Consider the following 21,890-nt stretch of genomic DNA (forward strand, 5'->3'; position numbering starts at 1 on the left):
AAAATGTTGAGTGACGTTTTGTCGGGGTTTTTTTAGTGTGTAAACCTCTAATAAACCATAATTTCGATCTTAGATTTTCGAATAACCATTTTCGCTTTGCCAAAATATAGATCTCGAAGAGTTAATCACTTTGAAAAAAAGAATTGGCAAAATCCGATTTCTGGTTTATGATTTATGCTCAATTGAATATTTTAAGACGATAAAAAAAAGCACGTCATGCTTAAAAATCAAACCTCAAGAGTACATTGTGCACAAACTTAAAAAGTGGGATACCACGTGCAAAATGGCATAGTTCGGGGGTACCACGTAAATTTACCGATTCTGACCCGTATTCTGACCCTAACCCGACTCGTGACCCGTAGGACTCAATTCATAATAGACCAAACCAATCCGAAACCAGACCCGACCGACCCGTTTGACAGGTTCAATATTCAATACTTATTAGGATTTTAGCTAAGACTTTAGCTGATATAGTATTGGGCTGGAATGCTAGATATACATCTCTAATTATTTAGAGACCCTTTTCAAACAATATCAGTTCATTTATCAAGGTGCACTTTGAGTCGACAATTGGAATAAATTGAATGATGCAAACCACAAAATAAAATTGGTTTTTTCAATACTTAGCTTCCTCTGTTCCATTGAGTTCTTTATATATTTCAAGTTGGATCGTTCCATTTAATTCTTTACGTTTTTATTTTTAGTCACTTACAATTTTTCTAAATGACTATGATATCCTTCTTACTCCACTTGATTTGGGGTAATAAAGTCTTTTTATTGCCAAATGTCTCCCTACACCATTTATTCCGACCTCTCCTTAATATTTTGTGTAAAAAGTAAACGTAAAGAAATAAATGAAACAGAGGAAGCACACAATGTTAGTCCAAAATGCTGCATATACTCCACAATGATAATGATAATACCATCAAAAAAATCACATTTAATATTTAATAGGAGTACAAATATAGATGTATCAGACATCAAAATATTTCTTTGAACAAATGACACTCTCCATTCTACATAAAATGTTTACTTTATACACATTGACATGCAAATACTGATATTAAACTAGGCTATATAATGTATATAACCCTAGAAAAAAAAAATTCTTCAAATTCAAGATAGCAAGGGATAAATAGTAAACCTCTCCAATATGAAATGACATATGGAGATTAAAAAACCCTGCGCTTATTATTGTAATGAGATTCTTGCAAGAAAATTTAGGTAGCTGGAGGAGTGTGTGTCATCTGCATAAAATTGATGGTAAAATAGCCCGCCATTATTTGTAACTTGATTTGTCGAATTAAATCTCCAGAACAATATCTGCAATAACGTAAATAGCCAGGATTTATAGTTAACATTCGAAATTTATAATTAATGATCACATAGGATCATTTGCTAGCCTTCTAGTTCCGCCACTTTTTTACATATCAATTGTTTAAATAGGAAGATCGTTATGAAATGAGAGCGACTATTAAACTGAAAAAAAAAAAAAAAAAAAAAAACTTACATTCAGTATCAGTCTTGACCCATTTGCTGTTATCAGATCCTTCAAGGTAAAAGTTTGCATTGTGATCATTATTCTCATCATAATCATAATCATCATCTGTTTGTCTTCTCTCCAAACATATGTTTCTTGCCATGGTTTGGCAATTACTCTGTGGATGTATCTTCTTTCTCAGTAATGCCCTCAACATCTGCACAAGTTCATTCATTCCCATCACAAACACACTTATAATTACTTGCTACACTTCCAAGTGTTTCATTATTGTTTGAAATCATATAATAGTGACTTCAACAATTCACTTTGAGTTATAATGTTACCCACCTATAGTAAATGGGTACGTAACTCATATAATAGTAGAAGGGTAAAATAAAAATATACCTTGTTGATTCTTGTCTTAGGGGGTAACATTGTCGGATCTCTTAAACTAATTGTCGGGCCAAACCCGCCGCCACAAATGAAGATCTTCTTGAGTAGGAAAGACAAAGACTTCTTTCTAATTGCATTACTCGTGTTATTATCTAAGCAAACATCTTTCGCTTTGTTACTTGGGACGATGGTATAATGCTGATCATCATTTTCTTCGTGATCATGTTCCTCCAAGTTGGATGATGGACCATGATTGTTTTTTTCGGCCTCAAAACCCGAGAACAAATCAAGATCGGTTGAAGAAATTATCGTATTTAACTCCTTTTGAAGTTGATTAACTTCTTCGAAAGTCAAATCTTGTTCATGTTTTGAGGAAGTATCTTTAACCTCGTTATTGTGTTCTTTGATTGTGTCATCTTTTAACCCTTTGTTGAATAGTGTCCCAATTGAGAGAACCCCATTTGGCCAGTCACTGAATTCTTCTTTTTGATCTACTGGTTTTATAATTTGATCTATCAAATATAAAGAAATCATTTCATCAACAAAAACACTTGCAACAATATTATCGCGATCATAAGCATCATAATGATCATAAACACTAGCAACACCATAACGATCATACTAAAAAAAAATAAACTTAACAAGTTTATTTTCATTATATTGTATATAGGAATTTCCTTGTTCAAAGCATTTGTTTATTTTTTTTATTCTTTATGATGGTTATTTTATTTTAATTAAGATAAGAAAGTATTAGGATGGACGGAGTATTTTTGGACCACATCATCTTTTTTAATTAAGTGTGATTGGGTGAAGGTGACATCGGACTAGTATACTAACTAGTATAGACCCCGTGCAATGTATGCACGATATTTATAAAGTTTTACTTTTCAGTGTATTATTTGACAATTTATCTATTTTTCATGTTTCTCATCATTGTATTTTGATTTGAGAAATAAAAAAATAAATCGTAAGAAGTCATGAAATGAGTGTTTTTTTGAATTTTTTTTTTACCGAGAAATTAATGATGTTATTTTATAAATATTTACTAATAACATATTTTTTTTAGCAGCAACCTTTTATCAAAAATAATCAATGAATTTTTATCATAAAGTTCTTAAGAAAAAAAATAATTTCTTTATCATAGAAAGACCGGAGATAAATTTATGCAGAATGTGAAATATTGAATGTTATAAATATTCAAATCTAAAAGATTATGCCCATTTATAGCCCGTCATGTAAATACTTATAGTATATGCTAAAAATAGAAAACCCTATTCTAGGAAACATGTTTTAGGCGGGAAAATTTGGAGTTTCGCCTATTCATTTAGTAAATAGGGGATTACACAAAACAAAGGAGAGGAAACCCTAAATATTTCCGACAACAACTACAAAGAAACATTATAACAAATGATTTGGGAACGACTAATATGAACCATTATGTATCAAATTGCAAAGAAGAATGTGTATAGAACATAAATACTTACTTCCATGAGAAGGATGAATATGTGGTTTACTAATGTTTTGATTTCCACTAATCTTACTCTGCATCCAACTTAAAAGCTGCATAAATAAGAAAAATGGACAGTAGTTGAGAACGTAAACAATCCAAAACAAAACTTACAAGTTACAACCATAAAGATAAAGATTTTCTGAATGTACATTACAACTTGGTTAATGTTACTATTATCGAACGAGGTTAATTATTATACATATAACTATATAAGGTGGTTGTACATGGTACAATAGTTTCTTATTTGTAAAAGTAAGATTAAATCAAACAATGTTAGCTAGGAGTATTATTTACGTACCTTCATTTGCTAGAGAGAATAGTTTTCAGGCAGAATTTCTCAAGGAACAAGATTTTCTAACAGCCAATGGAAGATGAAAGGAAACCAAGGTGTACATGCTTATATATAGAGGTGAGCTTCGTGAGAACACAATTATACTATAAGTCTATAAGTCCGTCGTATAATACAACTATTAGAAAGTTATCATTTTATGATAAAAACGTGACTATTTTATGATAAGGATGATCAGTTTTTATTATTATAAAATAACCAATTTTACAAGATTACAATCTAACATAAAATATTGAGAAATAGGAACATACATCGGATGTGTTACTTTAGACCTTATTTATTTTTGAATTTTGTGTAATTTTTTCTGAACTTATTAAAGTTTATTATAAGTTAGATTTTATTTTATTTTCCGTCAAAATTCAAATTTAACTGAGCTTATGTGTAATATTTTTGAGTTATATTGTAATTTTTTGAGATTATGTTTAAATGAATAAACTCAGAAACTTTATACTAAAACTCATAATTTTTAAAACAAAACTCAAAAAATTTATTGTAATGCTCAAAAACTATACAACGGTGATAGTACATCTGATGTATAATCTACTTACGGTAAAATTCACTTTTTATACTAAAGTGATCTTTAATCGTTATGTTATACAACCGTTGCACACGATAACTATTACACAAATTCTCATTTGTGATGGTACTATTCCATTATAAGCTTGTGACCTCTCACAAGGAGTAAGGCCATGTTCTTTTGGACTGAAACGGATCTGATCTGAACTGAACTGAACTTATAGGATCTAAACTGAACTGAACTGAACTTATAGGATCTGAACTGAACTTATAGGATCTGAACTGAACTTATTGGATCTGAACTGAACTTATAGGATCTGAACTGAACTGAACTTATAGGATCTGAACTTATATGATCTGAACCGAACTTATAGGATTTGAATTGAACTTACACGATCCGAATTTAAATTAACTTAAATTAATTTATTAATATTATTGTTTTTTATAAACCCGAACTTGTATTAAGAATAATAAAAAATGTTTACAAGAAATATTATTATTATTATTATTATTGTTATTATTATTATTATTATTGTTCCTGTTGTTATTATTATTATTATTATTATTATTATTATTATTATTTTATAAAATTGCAACTTTTGTTTTATTATTATTATTATTATTATTATTATAAAAAACGCAAACTTTTATTGAGATTAAACAAAAATTTTACAAGAAATTAGTGGGCAGCCAAAAGAGAACATTTATAAGAAAATATAGTCTAAAACACAAGGTAAAATAATAACATTTTTCCACTTTATATACATTGGTTTGTTCATACATTATACTATGGTTACATTACGATAAAAAATATTGAGAAGAGTGATAATTTTTTCTTTTTAAATAATAATGTATATATGTATCAAATAATTAATAATATCGAATATTCGAATGTTTTTGCGTCGGTTTTTAAAAATAATACTTTGTATGTAATTTTTCTAAACTGAATTTATAGGATCTGAACTTATAGGATCTGAACTGAACTGAACTTATAGAATCTGAACTGATCTAAACTTATAGGATCTGAACTGAACTTATAGGATCTGAACTGAACTTATAGGATCTGAACTGAACTGAACTTATAGGATCTGAACTGAACTTATAGAATCGATCTCGAATCGAATGAACTTATAGGATCTGAAGTAAACTTAAATTAAGTGACTTTAAGTCCAAAAGAACAGGGCCTAAGTAGGAAAGCAAATGGAAGGGCAAGCGAGAGAAAGGTTATGAGAGGTCACAATGTGATCGTCGAAAGGAAGATGGATTGTAACTACTAATAATCTACTCCCTCTCTCCCGCTCATTTGTTGTCCTTTTTCATATTAGGGTGTCTCAATCAATTGTTGTTCTTTCTATTTTAAGAATGAACTTGATGAGCAATTTGATCATTCACACTTAATTTATTCCACTTGTTATTTGTTAATTGGCTCATTCCTTTTTCTTTGGTCTTTGTGCAAAAACCAAAGGATAACAATTTACCAGGACGGAGGGACTATATTATTGTGAAAAATTCTGCTTCCAAATTACTAGTTGCTGACCATTTCAAGTTCCCAAGTGCGGCAATTTGTCACTTTCCATTCATTGTTTCAATTTGTTATCTCAAACTACTACAGTATGTCTCATTGTCTCGTCCTTGCTAATATCAATCATATCTCTATCAATTATTTATATAATTCCATCATTTTGAGATTTAGGGTCCGTTTGAATTGAAGGAATTGGAGAGAAGGGGAGGGGAGGGAAAGGGAGTGATTTAATTTCCTTTGTTTGGATAAAAAATATGAGAGAAAGGAAATGGAAGGGGAGAGAAATGAGAGGACTTATTTTCCCTCCTATGAACAAATTATAATCTTTCCAAGGGTAAAGATTTGGAAAGAAAACATTATTTAATTTCAATTATACCACCACCATCCTTCAATCCTCCATCCATTCTTCATCTCCCTCCTTCCTCCCCTTCCATTTCCCTTCATAATTTTTGTTATCCAAACACTCACATTCCATTTGCCCTCCCCTTCTCTCCCCTCCCTTCACCTCCCCTCACTCCCCTCCTCCCTTTCCTCCTAAAATTGTATCCAAACGGACCCAAGTCTGTTTGGATAGGAGGATTTGGAGGAAAGAGAGGAGGAAAGAAAGGATGATAAATCCTTTGTTTGGTTGAAGAAATGGAGGTGGAGGGATTTTGAGGAGGAAAATGAATCCCTCCACTTCCCCCCTCCAAGCCAAATTATTTCCTCTCCAACAAAGGCAAGATTTGGAGGGAAAATGACCTCCTCCATTCTCCCTTCCATCCCTTTCTCTTCCCTCCTTCTCCCTCCCCTCCTTTTCTCTCCACTTTTGTTATCCAAACACACCCTAAGGCTCTCCAATACTCAATACTTGTAATATTAAGGTATAAAACCACTTGATTAGGCATTAATGTTTTGATACAGATGATCTTTTCATAGTATGTTATTTAGTGGCGGCGTGACCAAAAGATTTGGATTCAAATATTTCAGAGCCTCAAAACATCTCATAAGTTGAATTTGAGCACATGTTATGAGTGGTCTTCTCAAATTCGAGTGAGGCGTAACCAAAAGATCGCTTTAAGGTTTTAGTTAAACTGGTTTTCTTACATATATAATGTACTAGGTTGAAAGCAGGTAAGATATACGGATTAATGAACTTAATAATTTTAAAATAAAGTTATAGTTATAGGTATACATTGTTACACAGTGTTCCGAAATTCATTTTTAAAACTGAAGAAATAGATAACATGTCAACTGATTCCATAGATAACATGCAAATATAATTGTATTTAGAATTTGATTATGTCGTATATTTATGAATTACGTTAATATCATTGCTTAATAGAAGTATATCACAAGTGAATAGATGGTAAGCTTTATATAAGAAATCTTAGCTTGGTGACAAGGTATAGTTGTGATTATGCATATCATAGTTTTATACAAACATAACATTAAATTTTACTATCTTTATACAAACTTAACTTTATTCGTGGAATTCTAGCTTCTTTATGTATTATAGTCAATTTAATTATGTTATCTTCTTTATCTTATTATAATTATGAGGTAGTTCGTACAAGTAATCGGTGTCTCTAATATAACTCAAAACTGTTCTTAAAAAGTTAAATTATCTGTAATCGCTCGAAAAAAAATCTCTCATTATATATATACAGATAGATATGATTGATTGATATGATGTTATAACTTGTAGAGTATTCAAAAGGAAGTTAAGGAATACAAGTATGAAGCATGATTTGACAATATGGGAAATTTGATTCGAGTTTTGTTGAATATGGTGGAACATAAATTCTTGGAGTATGTCGATCACTTCAAATATGACTCATTCTTGGACCAAACTAAATAAACATGGCACATGACTTATTACATTTAAATTGGGTATATAGGGTCCATACATAGATAATAATTACCTAAATTCTAATTTCAAGATGGGGCCATTGTTCTTTGCTTAGAACATGCAATCTAATTTTTGACATGCAAAATGATGGACGTTAAAAGACAAAGAAAAGGGTTGTAAATATTTGTATGTTAGCAAGTAGTAATTTTGTACGTGTGGCATTTTAATAATACGGAATATTCCCTTCGTTCCGATTATTTGTTTACCTATTTTATTTTAGGGTGTCTCAATCAATTGTTTATCTTTCGGTTTTAGGAATGTCTTTAATTTGGCAGTTTGATGCTCTACACATAATTTGGTCCAATTATCTAATTGATTTGTCCCCTTCTCTTTTATTGGTCTTTATGGTAAAATCAAACGTAAACAAATGATCGGAGAGAATAATATTGAAGGATAGGAAACGAGTCCACGGGCGTGGTATGGGCTACGTGAAAAAAGCCATAATAATACAGCTGATGACCAATGGTTGAACTTGTAATATTGTGCATGTGTCCATGCTCAATAGTCAAGTTTTTGTACTTTCCAACTCCATGAATGCTGTCCAAATTCAACTAATAATACATCTATTCTTTTCATGTTACATCTACACTTAACAAATCCTCATTATATTATGCATATAATTTGTGTAATGAGATTATTGGACATGTAAATTAATGTTATGTATCTCAGTTAATAATAGTTATACTCGTACATACAATGTTGTAGACTTGAAGTTATACAAAAGTTTATGAAAATGTAATTTAGAAGTTTGTTTGAACTAATTAGCTTCGTATAAATATTTGCATATATAATACTCCCTTCGTCCCGGTCAATTGTTCTTTCGTTTTGGCACAAAAACCAAGAAAGAAGGATTAGGCCAATTATTAAATGACAAGTGGAACAAATTAAATGTGAATGATCAAATTGATCATCAAGTTCATTCTTAAAATAGAAAGGACAACAATTCACTGAGACACCACAATATGAAAAAGGACAACAAATAACCGAAACAAAGGGAGTAATTATTAATAGAAATATCTTGTAAATTTTTCCATATTAAACTTATTAATGTGTTATTAAGACACACGTCAAAAAAATCATAAGAAAAATTACCTGGATAAAACACAAACATATTCCATTAGCCCAAGAATTACAACTGTCGGTATTCAGCCAAGTGCTTGCTTCTTTAGGCTTTAGTGTTGTGGTCCATAGACAAAAACCAAATAAGGAACTACTCATCTCCAATTATTAGTAGGTTGAATATATTCCATTGTAAGTCTTTACGTCTTACTTTTATCTAAAATAATTTCCCAAAACAAAATCTAGCATCTTGTACTTCTATCTTTTACTAGGGAATGACTCAGTCACCGTATTTTACAAGCGAATACTATAACAATGAGTGTGGTACAAATTTTAATCTAATGATACTATGAAGTATGAACCTAGGTAGCATCAAAACGGACACGAACACGGATACGATACGGACACGTGATACGGCATCCCATGAAATTTAGGACACGGGACACGCTATTTAAATTTATAAAAAAAAAACATATTTTATGGTTATAAATAGCGTATGATTTTATTTTTGTAATGTATTTGATTCTAAATTTAATGTATTTGATACTAAATTTAGGTAACTGAAGGTAAAATTTGACCTTAACTATAACTAATTCTAACTTTGCACCCAAATCAATCTTCTAATCAATCTCTTTAGAGAATTTATTCCTCGTGTAAATTATAATATGATTAGGCGCGTGTCCGACAAGTGTCGGGTGTCCGACACGGTGTCGGACACGAGACGGCTAGTTAGGAGAAGTGTCCGTACTATCTAGCTATGAACACTAGATCAAACTTTTAACCTTGGAAAATTTTGATAGTCAGTAGGGACGAGCGCTCTTACTAACCCCCTAGATCCACCACTGGTGAGAGATTACCACAACCGAAATACTATGATAAGGTAATGGCCATGTAAGTTAAAACTTCTAGAGATTAGTAAATTTTAGCATGAAATTAATGAATCTTATATTGGTAGCAACAAAAAATACCAAGTAGTGGTACTTGATTTGATCAAATTTAGCAGTAAAATATGTAAAACTATGTGCGCATAGGAGTCACAAATTAAAGCCGCCCCCTTCTCGAGATGCAAACCAATGCCAATAACCACTTTGAAATATTTGATGAGTATTGGCTGTAAAAACATGCTACATTTGGTAACTTACTAAGGATAGAAGTTCCTCAAAATAGAAACATTCAAATGCTGTCTCTTTTACAGTTTTTTATGACACTAACATGGTGCAGAGGAAACAACCCACTTTCTTGGACCTTGGTATGCTCTACTAAACCCATCTCCCTTTGTTTTTTTAGGGATGTTTTTCGAAATGTCTCGAGAATTGAATTATATCTTAAATTTATCCGTATGGTCTCTTTATTATATAAAAAGTATATGTAATTTAATGAAAGTCTGAAGGTGTAATTTTATCTGGATGAAGTGAATCATATTTAAAAAGTTTGAAGGTGTAACTACTCGTAAGGAAAGTTAAAACCCGTCTGAAATCTAAATTAATCAGAATCAATGGAAGGCGGTGTGTGATATGAAGAGATACAAGATGGTTTACTAATGAGAATGTAAGTTACCAAATGTAGCATCTGCTACTATTATTATTCTGATCAGATCAAGAGTACATACATACATTTGATAACAATGTATACAAGTTTACAAAACACCAATGAGAGTGTAAATTGCGCTATTCCTAACAATTGAACTTCTATATTCTTACAAGAAACGCAAATCTCGTTGTAAGAGCTCTTTACAATCGCACATCCCCAGGCACAGTAGTTTCTATTGTGGAACGCTTCACCTTAAGGTACAGAATTAATAATTTGACGAGAAAAATGGAACTAAACTCGGCTAAGAAAGTGCAAGCATACCAAGAACAACGCCATGGGCCCAAATTAGCTAGACTAATCGGGTACAGCTCGCAATCAGGCCCCAGAAGCGATATTGTTCATGTATGCTTCTTATTGAGCCGCCAAGGCCAGGTCATAAACCCGAGACATGACTTGTTTAAAAGTTAGAGCTTAGCTTGCACATGATGGCCTTTTTAGTTCCGATGTCCACAAAACCTTATATGAGATGGTCTCTCTAAGTCCGGCGTATTAACTTTATAATTAGCTAAGCTACACATAAGGATATGGCATATGGGTTAGCCTCACAAGTGACCTCCTCATACAAGACTTACCATTGAATGTTACACTCCGTTACAATTGGAGTTTCTTTCTGGACGTCGGCAACTGAGCAAAAAGAATTTCATTCCAAGTATCAGGAACCCCGGGCAAGCACCAATGCAAGCAATCTTGCATTCCAGGCGATGGTCTAATAGAGTACTTGGAAATATGACCCTCATCTCTAAGCTCAGATAGTGCCGTTATGTCCAACAGTGTTACATTTGTACCTTTGACTGCCTTAGCCGCAGCTGGATCAGCACTCTCCTCTTTTAAAACCTCTTTCCCCTTCGACAGTGGATTCATATTGTCACAAGTCCCACCACTATTCCAATCTCCATTGAAGAAATGTCGCGGTGAGATTGAACGATAGAAGGCTTTCAAATTCGGATGATATGGAAGCTGAGAATCCACCCATTTGACAACACTGGCGATTGCCAGATTCTTTGCTTCTAACATGTTCTTGTCGGGAGTGGGGATCCCTCCCACATGCATAACCCAATGATTTGCATCGAGTTTCCCACGATTCCAATGGTGACCAGTGTTAAGAACTAGAATATCAAATTTATCAAGGAACTGTCTAAGGAATGCTGGAGGACGATCAAGATGCATAGCAACTTCAGACTTGGAGTCAGATGGGTTAAGTTTCTGCAAGTCACAAAGGCATGCAGACCAGTAAAAAAGGATGGTTGCATTGGTGCGGGTGAACCGATAGGCCCAACCATCGGGGCGTAAAGCACCACGGGCTTTCACAAGACCATATTCCCATCCCACATCAATCACGTCACGCCTTTCTTTACCACCACTTACCATGCACATCAATGACTGGAATTGTTGCCTCCCAAGCGAATCCCCAATGAAAGCCAAGGTTTTGTTTCGCATCCTGGAATGCATATAGACAATAGCTTCAGAATAAAACACAACACTGTAGTCATAGATATATCACATATCGCATATCACCATATCACCTATGTTACAAGTCTACGACCCTTTATATTACTGTGTACCTCTGTAATTAGAGAGTCAACACATGTACATGAGAATGACACTTTGACACTTTATTTTAAGACCAAAATATGGAGTTTCCTAAAATAGTGCAATATGACACTTGGATACACAACCGTATCCCAAAATTTAAACAGTCTGAGTAACAAAGAATATCACATATCTCTTCTGTTAAAAAAAACTTCTGAGCGGAAAATAAGCAATCCCTCACAACTCACCTAGACATCATAAACATAAACACCTTCATAAACTGACAGCAATGGCACTGTTTAGTTAATGTCTCGCAGGAACTTATATGAATGAGAGCCAAACTCAACAACAGTTCAGGTGAAAACTGAATCAGCGAGCAAAGCATATATGATGAAGAACTGAAGATACTGTCATCCTATAGAACCAGTGACTATTTGATAAGTCTCCTTTTCACTCGTATTACGTTTTGGGCGGTGGGGGTGGAGGTCGCGGATGAAACTAGCAAGTCCGGCAAAACTAGAAGTACAAAACCAAACCCTACAACAATATCCGTGGCTTCCACAATCTTACCATAAGCATAGTGGAGCGACCATAAACCTAAAACATCCGAAGTGTTTAAACCGGCAATTTGTAGTGGTTCCTCTACAAGACACTAACAATTACACAAAACTGTAATACAGTACACAAAGATGAACCAATCACAATAGAAGGAAGCAGACCTTCTCAAGAATTTGATTCCGCTAAATTCATCCATTTCACAATCATCTGGCTGCCAGCGAAACTTTTCAAATGAAAAATCAGTGCGATCTGTTACTCTACATGCCCACATCTCTGATAGCCATTGCCTGCAGCGACCTCCGGAATAAAAAGGCCGGTGATCATCTTCAACCCATTTCCCTTTTGCGTAATTGCAGACTGAACAAAAGAAGATGCAAGGAATTAGTTGAATTTGATGGCAAAAGAAACATATTTACAGAAAATAAAGAGCAACAAAAATCCAACAGAAATATTGTTCGGAATAGTTCATCTATTTGCTTAGCTATGAATCCCTTTCCTGAAAAAAAAAATGGCACGGAAGGAAAAACTAAGGCACTGAGCAACAAAAGAAGCCTATACAGCCACAGAGCAAGCTGCTTTTTTAAAGCACAAATTCAATACTAAGGTTAACTTACCCTGCACCTTAAAAAATAGTTCCTCGATCAAGTGCAAGCATCATTTGTTTTGCGTTTATTTAGAAGTATTTTGAAAAACAAGTGGTAACAGATTTGGAAAGGGAATGAGAGATCCACCCTTTGGATACAAACAATGAAGGGAAAGGGAGGGGAGGGGGAAAAGGGAAGGGAAAGGGAAGGTTCCCTTCAAATATTTCTTTTGTTGGAGGAAAAAAAAAAAAAGCATGCCTTGTAGAAGAAAAATGGAGGGATCCATTTTCCCTCCCCCCTTCCAAATCCCACCACCTCTATTTTGCAACCCAACTAAAGAAAATTGTCTCCCTTCAAATCCCTTCCCTCCCTTTCCCTCCAAATTTCTCTATCAAACCAAAGGGTTTAGGATAATTATCAGTTTTCGAAGAGTGATGAAATTACCATAATGCCATGGAAGAAAAATGATACATTATTTCAGCCATCCAAAATTTGCACCAAACAACTTTCTTTGTCTACGAAATCATTTTTTTTTGGTTCGGATGAGCGCACTGCTTTGATAAGAAATCCTAAAGTAAAGGAACTAACTATTTCAATCAATCAGCCAGTTAGAAGGCAGTGTAGAGTTGGTGCTCTTCTTGGTCCCACCCAAGTACAAAGTGCAAATACAGCAAAATATCTAAGAAACAACATTTTGAAACCAATCTAGCCAGTGGATATGTCAATGAAGTGCCAAAACCGCAATGCACGACTGAATTTCACCAGAAAGGAAGATAAGTTGAGTATGTAGGCATCTTCTCAGCAAATATCAGAGACGAAATAGTTAATTCTATAAGGCTCATAAGCATTAAGTAAATTGTGTATGTCCCACAACAGTGGAGAAATTAGAAATGAACGTGAACTAAGCCATATATTATAAACAGGAGTAAATGACAATGATTCTCAAAAAAATTGGTTTTAAGAGCCAATATTTCAGCTACACTCAAGAAAATAATAAAGAATGCAACATTACCCAAGTGCCTCAAGAATATTGTCTATGATGGGAAAGGGGGTCGCCCATGTGTTAAGACACGGAGCGGCTGTTTCCCTATGGCCCAATGAAAATTTTATTGACACTCCATCGTCTCTAAAGCGTTAATGGCTTGTTTCTTCGTAGTTTGTACTATAAGAAGCGCACATAGTAAGGCAATTTGCCATATTAGATGATACTCCCCATTTCATTTCACATATTTTGTTTCGAATTCTCCTCACATATATTGGACAAACATATGGAAATAAAATGAATGGAGAAAGTAGTCCATCCAAAGTTAAAGAATAGAGGGTCTCTGGAGTGACTGGGACAAAGATTGGGCGGGATATAAGATCCTTTTAAGAGAAAATTTTGTTTTATCATCACCAAGTTTGTGACAAAACTTAATATGGTTAGGGATGACAGAATCCTTGAATTTAATTTCTCAGGAAAAAAAAAATTCCATGATAAACTATATGACTTGCGTTAAGATTCCTGACTGCACCCAGAGGGTGCCTATTTCCCTACAAACCTACCGCAGAGTACACTTATAAGTGCAAAATCATCTTGGTTGAAGCAAAAAGGTGTGTACGTGTCAATCATATCGATGAGTCGACATGTCCATTCAATAATGCCTATTTTTGTAAAAGCCGTCAATTCAATTTCATCTTGACCAGTCAGTGTGACTGATAAGACACTATAAATTAATAAAGTCCATTCAGATAGTCTGAAAATTCCCCAAGACTTGTTCAGGTGAGTCCGCTTCATAAGTTCAAGGACATCCCACTCTAAAACCAATTGGCAATAGATGGAATAGCCCCTTAGCTTATAAAGTGGTAAACTCTATCCTCGTCTTTCCATGTGGGACACTCGCATGTGGGTATATTTTGGATTTTTTCACAATAAGACTCAAGGGCAGTCAATTATACACCAAAATTTAAATTAAGTAATCAACTATGAGAAAGACAGGAAGCACAGTGGCATATCTTGATGAATAAGCCTTAAGGGCAGTCAATTACACACCAAAAATTAAATTAACTAATCAATTATGACAAAGACAGGAAGCCACAGTGCATATATTTGAGAGGCTTGGGCAGAGATAATATTGAGGAGTAGTCGTACTTCAAAGGACTTCTATATATGTTTACATCACATGATACTGGCAGAAGAATATAATAACTCAGGTTGTTTGGTTTCGTATTATTATCCAAAAAAAAGTATAGTACGATAAAGCTTCATATATATATAACTGACATTTAAGTTGGTATAACTGTGCTTGAATTCGTTGAACGCTTAAGACTGTTTGCATCCACGATTACATTATTTTCATCATCTTACTCTTGCCGTATTTCGCTCACTTTCGCTCACTTATCCGCAACAGATTGCCACTCATCATAAAATATCCCTCAAAAATCATCCTACGTCAATCAACTCACCATAACTTAAATCCCATAATTTTCTCTCTAGAAAAATAACTCCAACTTATCTGAAGTGGTCTCTATTTGTAGACAAAAACAAAATCAACATATATAAAATTTTCTATTTGGATTTATACAACAACAACAACATCAGAGCCTTAATCCCAAAATGATTTGTGGTCGGCTGACATGAATCATCCTTTCGAACCGTCCATGGGTGAACGCACGCCTCAAAATGCGAATAGAAAAGGGAAAATGAAAAACAAAAAGGGAGAACGAAAATGTAATGTAAAGTCAAGGTAAACTTAGAGGTTTTAAAATCGAATTCCGGATTTCTTTTATAAAAACTTAAAATTTAAATCGAGAGAAAAGATTAAAACGATTTTGAAAACCGAAATAGAATTAAGGATCCGGAATGCCTGAAAAGTAAACCAAGTAAAATATATAAGAAAGTGGTTGGTAAAAAAGTGTAATAAAGGAGAGAAGAATAAATAATTTAATTACTTTAAATTAAATAAAAACACTAAATATGTCCAAAAAAAAAACATCAAATACTAAAAATCCACATGTATCATTTCCCTCCATTGTGCCCTCTCCGTCACCATACTCTCCTCAAGCCCCAGAAATCTCATATCGTGCTCTATCACTCTCAAGTCTCAACCATGTGTGTCTCGGTCTTCCTCTACACCTCTAGGGACCTTTTCTGTTCTCCAAGTCTCCAGCCTCCTAACTAATGCGTCCATAGGTCTCCTTCTCACATGGCCAAACCATCTTAGTCGGTTTTTCATCATCTTGTCCTCTACTGGCGCCACTTTTACCTTTTCCCTAATCACCTCATTCCTCTTGTATGTCTGCACATCCACCTCAACATGAGCATCTCCGCCACCCTCATCTTTTGAATGTGACAATGTTTCACGGCCCCACACTCGGAACCGTAAAGTAAGGCAGGCCTAATTGCCGTGCGATAAAATTTTCCCTTTAATCTTTGGGGCATATCTTTATCGCATAAAAACCCTGAAGCACTCTTCCATTTCAACCATCCCGCTTTAATTCTGTGAGCCACATCTCCGTCTAACTCCCCATCTTTTTGAATAATAGATCCTACATATCTGAAGAAATCCGACTCTTGAACAACGGCAAAAAAAATAATATTAAAAAATCCCATCTCTCACCTCTCTCTATCCATTCCAACTGGCTTTTGCATGAGTGTATTCAAATGCAGACGAGTACATTCGTCTTCTTGATGGTGTTTGACAATGAAAAGCAACATGAAGACCAACGTGGGGATTATATCCATCATCAATTACAAATTTCATCATCAAATGAGAAACAAGACCGACGTTGATGATCTTATGTTAATAAAGTGACAAAAGAAATTCCAGAGCACAGTTGGTTGCTGAATCACAACTCACATTAAGGAATACTTTGAATTCAGTGAGAAACAAAGTAAAATGACTGCACCTCGATCTTTCCAATAGGGTACGACAAAAGTGACCTTTTAGCCATTCAAACTCATACTTGAAAACAGGGTCCATGAGATGCAGCATAGCACACATAAGAAGTGGCGATCAATTAAATGCCAACTACCAGAACCAATAAGGTAATATAGGTCAAACCAACATGCCAACACTAACTGCTTAACTCTTTGGCAAATCATATAACAGCAAAAAGTCAACTGAACCTCAGTAGAACTTCATTCCTACATTAACAAGCATTAGAAGTTACCTCTGTTGGGTCTTTTGTCATGCTTGGTTGGAGAGCTATTTGGAGCTTCCACGTCTAACACCTTTTCATTGTGTTTGTATGCTGTCTCATTTATTGCCGGCGAAAGCAAGACATTGTTCGCATCCTTATTTGGAGCCTCCACATCAAACGCCTTTTCATTAGGTTTGTATGCTATCTCCTTTATTGCCGGTGAAATCAAGTAATTGCCTGTATCCTTATTTACCTCATCAGAAGTTTTCTTTGTAGGGGAACCAATGAATATATCTGCAATCAATAGAAAAGAAGTACCATTTAAGAGACCAGACCGCCATCACCGTATTTCTTGCAAGATTCAACCTCAGATTCAAGACTAGCAAGGAGTTTGATTCTCAGATTCATATTTGAGACACAAGACTGGATGTGGTAGAAAGGAAGTTATCTAAAATTGAAATACAGAATACTATTTTGTTGAAAATGACAATACTGAATAACTTTCCAGGATTAAGCACACAACAGTTTAGGGAGTATAATATATACTCCCTCCATCTTAATCATTTGTTTACCTTTGATTAAAATACCCCTCACAAATAAAAAAAACAGCAAACAAATAACTAGGACGGAGGGAGTAGTTTCTTTAATTCAGATTGACAAGCTGCAGGAACTAGTGAGTAACATCAGAGACGCCAAATCAGGTTTTGGCACAAAGTTAAAAAAAGACTGCTGGTGCTTTATCCAATAGATTAACCTATAGCTTTTGAGTTTTGATATATATAGCTGCCCAACAATAGTAGTTGGGCAGATTAACCTATAGCTAAGTAAACTAAAGTACTAAACTATGTAACTTACATCAACAAACTAAAATCGCAAGTCCGCAAAACTATGAAGTCAAACTGCAAACTGCTTTAAGGAACTATGAAGCATCTTGATAAACAGCCTAGTGACGGCCTACACAAAATTGGCTTAGTAAAATAGACTATCCTTTGTTGATGCCATAAAACTAATATGTTATCTGTAATTGCTAATACGCCCCATTTGCAAGTATCTGCCAAAAATTTAAAAGTAAATCACGAAGCTATATCAAGCCTAGGACAAGAGTAAGAGGAAGTGAAATTATAAGGGTTTGAGGCGAGCCTAAAACTAGAGACTTTGAAACTTACCCCAAAACCATCAATACATAATATGGGCTGTCTTACACAAATTTACGCTAGAACTATGTCAGACTTTCAATCATATCTCTAGATTCTCCAGCCATCGCCCATCAGAAGCTGTCGAACTGGATAGTAGGCTATTTTATATGAACCTGAGAGCTGATATGAATTGAAGTACTACATATACAATTTCAGTAAGCTACCAGGATTAGGAACACTCAATCATCTTCAAGAAAAACCACAACTTTGAGGAGCAAACCTGGAGATATTTTGAAGAACTGGTTCTCAGGGATTAACGAAACAATAAAAGGAGTTTTGTCCCATCCCCAGATCACAAATGTAGTACAAATCAACGTAACAAGGACAAAAGCTACTTTAGTGCTCCTCAGCGCCAAAAGACCCCCCTTCATCCTGCTACCCTGTCACTCGCTTGCTCTTGATTTAAGATTGAAGCCCAACCATCAATTCCCATAAATCACAGCATAAAAAATACTGAAAATACAGAAAACATCCTACAATAATCAGTGGCTTATATAAACACGTAATTCGCCAATCATCATTTAAAGCAATCACATACTCCTATAAATCATTCCAAACTCACATATGCTGCACACATATTTGAAAATGATTTTTAAAAAAAAAAGGATACAGAAAAAAGAACACGGAAAACAGATTTACTCGGCAATCTTCAGCAACGACAAGATTACCCCAATGCTTCTAGGGCTCCCACAAATGGCAGGAGAAGAGATTCGTATGTACGCAGCCCTAAACCCACAGATGAATAACCAATAATCAAAATTGCATTGAGAATTGAATCATATACATAATATAAATAAGGCCAACCAATTTGGTAACTCATTTTGCTTTATTCCATCATAATACAAAACCAATATAGTAGGTCTTTACCTCCATTAAAAATGGAAATTAATCATCAGAACAGACCCCAAATATTAGAGCACTTACTCAACACTGATCAAAAACAGGAAATGCTTCTCAATAACAAAAAAAATCAGTCTGGCAGTCGGATTATCGAAGTTGCAAAACATACTCCCTCCGTCTCAATCATTTGTTTATTCTTTTTATTCTTTACGAGGGCTATTTTAATCAATCGTCAACAAATGATGGGCACAAAGGAAGTAGTTAACATTGTGCTACTTTTCTGCTCTAATCTTATAATATAATCATACTTCATAGTTCATACATTCTCCCTCCGTCCCAAATCCCAATCATTTGGTTTACATTTGATTAATATACTCGTCACAACGAATATAAAAGGTAAACAAATGGCCGAGACGGAAAGAGTAATCAAACCCTAGTTAGCAAAGTTACAAAACCATTCAAATTCACAACATTTAATTTAATTCCAACTTAGGAGTAACAAACACAACATTAATATTTCTCCACTTTTTTTCCTTTTTATGTAAATGTCACACAAATCTGCAATATTTACTTCCAATTTCTTCACCCAACATTCATGTTTTTATCCTTCTCATCTTTAAGGGTAATGCTAAATACAACCCAGTGGGTTGTATTTAAGCATTAAATACCTTCTAATTTGGGTATTAATTTAGGAATTAAGAACTAAATTACACATTAATCAATACAATTAATGCATATATTAAGAATTTATTTCCTCTTTTGGTTTCTTAAATATAACCCAGTGGGTTGTATTTATCATTACCCCATCTTTAATTACACTTTTAATCAGTCATTTTCACAATAACAGCTTGATCTAACAAAATAACAAAAACAATTAATTTAATATCAACATTAAAAAAAAAACACTATGATCTTTATCGATGAAATCTAAGCAAAAAACAGTGGTAAAATCGTGCAAAATTAGCGACAAATCAGCATATGATTAACATTATGCAACGCAAATGATTGGTAGATAAAAATTAGAATAGAAACTACACTGACATTTACGAGAATCAGAAGAAAATTTTACCTTGTAACGGAGAAAATGCCAAGAATTAAATGGTAATACTCCGTAATAATAAGTGTAGAAAATAAGAGAAATTTAGAGTGTTTTGTTTTGAATTTGTGACGACAAAAAAGATAGTCCTCCTAAAAAGGATGCAATCGGTCTAATAAGAGACCGTCTTCCACTAATTTAGATAGGGAATAAAGAAAATCAGTGGGTCCTTCACTTCATCATGTGAGAGGTCTCTCAATAACGCTATTGAGATATCGTCTCTCTGAAATTTTTGTGAAAAAGATGTTCTTTACATTTATTTTCCACAATGGTACGAATATTTTAACAATACCGTAAATATATTATGAATTAAAATTATTAAATTAAATAACTAAATTAAAATGAAAAATGGTTGAGAATGTGAGACACCGGATTTAAGAACGATTTTTCTAAAATTCGCGGTTAGGTTAAATAATTTAAGGGCACATGTTAAAAGGGATTTAAATGGAAAGGTGTATAATAAAATCATGAAAATTAAAATAATACGAAAAATTCACAATTTTAAAATTCAAATACCATATTTATTACCAACTTTTCCATTTAAATATTCTTAATATGTGTCTATATAGCACATTTTAGAAAAAAAAATGATGCACTCCATCCAAAATATGAATAAATAACCGAGATTTTAGTTTTTTCGGTGACGAAAAGTACGTAATCAATACGGTACACAATAGTAAGGTGAACGAGTGTGACGAACTGACGACTAGAGAACCGACAGCAAAGATACGGGAAAGTTGATGAAGAGTGAAGACTTGATGCTAATCGGACTATAGTATTAATTGTTGTCATTAACCCATTAATTAATTGAAACAGAGTACTGGAGGTCAAGGTGGCTAATTAATTACTCGTAAATAAATTGATTAATGAGTTTGTTGAGAGATTTAGGCCCAGTTTGGTCTTGGAAACATCGTGACTCGTGAGTATGGATGTATGGGATTGGTGACGTTTATTGTACATTTGGTATCTAAATCCACCATCGTTAATTTTGAGTGATGCAATCTAGTTGTGGAAATGTACACTTATTAGAACTTAGAAGGCTAAAATTGACTTTGTTGGGCATGTTCATAAATAAATAAAATCATTAAAAGTAAAGAGAGTAAGAATTTTCTTACTCTAAGACCATGCCCAAGCAAGGTCACCAACCGGGTCGTGACCTTGTTGGGTCATGCTAATGACGTAATTAGCGAGTAAATCGATGTTGTTATTGGTGACCTTGAGTTATTCAAGGTCAATTGGTGACCTTGAGTTGAGAAGAGGTTGAAGGTTGGTGACCTTCAACATGTCGCATTTCTATTGGCTTACAACAATCGTCTATTTAGTTTATCGTCAAATACGTTCGTTAACATATTCGGTATATTTGTATATCGTCTATTTAGTATATCGTCAAATATGTAATAATATTTCAAATATGTTCGTTAATAGAATCGATATATCGTAACATTTAGATTTAATATTTCAAATAAAACCGTCAATTTTAATTCGATTTTTTTTTTAAAATTTACACTTTCCAAAATTAATTTACTTAACATATTTGAGTAGTTTTTATTTTATTAAAATGACAAAAATAACTTAATTATAGTAAATAATAATTGTAAACGTAAATGGAAAAATAATTGTAAAAGTAATAGAGAGGTTTTGGTGGGGTAGTGAA

At 33.8% G+C, this 21,890-nt stretch overlaps 2 protein-coding genes across 4 annotated transcripts; both read right to left on the minus strand.

The window, feature by feature from the left end:
- Positions 1 to 901: 901 nt before the first annotated feature.
- LOC141595634 (protein NEGATIVE GRAVITROPIC RESPONSE OF ROOTS-like) lies at positions 902 to 3,771 on the minus strand. Its single transcript, XM_074415596.1, has 5 exons — positions 3,682 to 3,771; positions 3,358 to 3,433; positions 1,886 to 2,385; positions 1,511 to 1,697; positions 902 to 1,323 (listed from the first exon to the last, which is right to left on the minus strand). The coding sequence occupies exons 1-5, from the start codon at positions 3,685 to 3,687 to the stop codon at positions 1,304 to 1,306; spliced, it is 789 nt and encodes a 262-aa protein (XP_074271697.1). The 5' UTR covers positions 3,688 to 3,771; the 3' UTR covers positions 902 to 1,303.
- Positions 3,772 to 10,269: 6,498 nt separating this feature from the next.
- On the minus strand, positions 10,270 to 20,332 carry LOC141597130 (protein trichome birefringence-like 16). Of its 3 annotated transcripts, XM_074417482.1 has the most exons (6): positions 20,210 to 20,314; positions 18,940 to 19,026; positions 18,521 to 18,753; positions 17,135 to 17,398; positions 12,560 to 12,755; positions 10,270 to 11,748 (listed from the first exon to the last, which is right to left on the minus strand). In XM_074417482.1, the coding sequence occupies exons 3-6, from the start codon at positions 18,669 to 18,671 to the stop codon at positions 10,902 to 10,904; spliced, it is 1,458 nt and encodes a 485-aa protein (XP_074273583.1). In that variant the 5' UTR covers positions 18,672 to 18,753; positions 18,940 to 19,026; positions 20,210 to 20,314; the 3' UTR covers positions 10,270 to 10,901. The 3 variants fall into 3 exon arrangements, with proteins under 3 accessions (XP_074273583.1, XP_074273582.1, XP_074273584.1); XM_074417481.1 differs by lacking the exon at positions 18,940 to 19,026 and having other exon boundaries at positions 20,210 to 20,332; XM_074417483.1 differs by lacking the exons at positions 17,135 to 17,398; positions 18,940 to 19,026 and having other exon boundaries at positions 20,210 to 20,324.
- Between the last annotated feature and the right edge of the window lie 1,558 nt (positions 20,333 to 21,890).

This window comes from Silene latifolia, chromosome 8, assembly GCF_048544455.1.
Source record: "Silene latifolia isolate original U9 population chromosome 8, ASM4854445v1, whole genome shotgun sequence".
Taxonomy (NCBI): Eukaryota; Viridiplantae; Streptophyta; class Magnoliopsida; order Caryophyllales; family Caryophyllaceae; genus Silene; species Silene latifolia.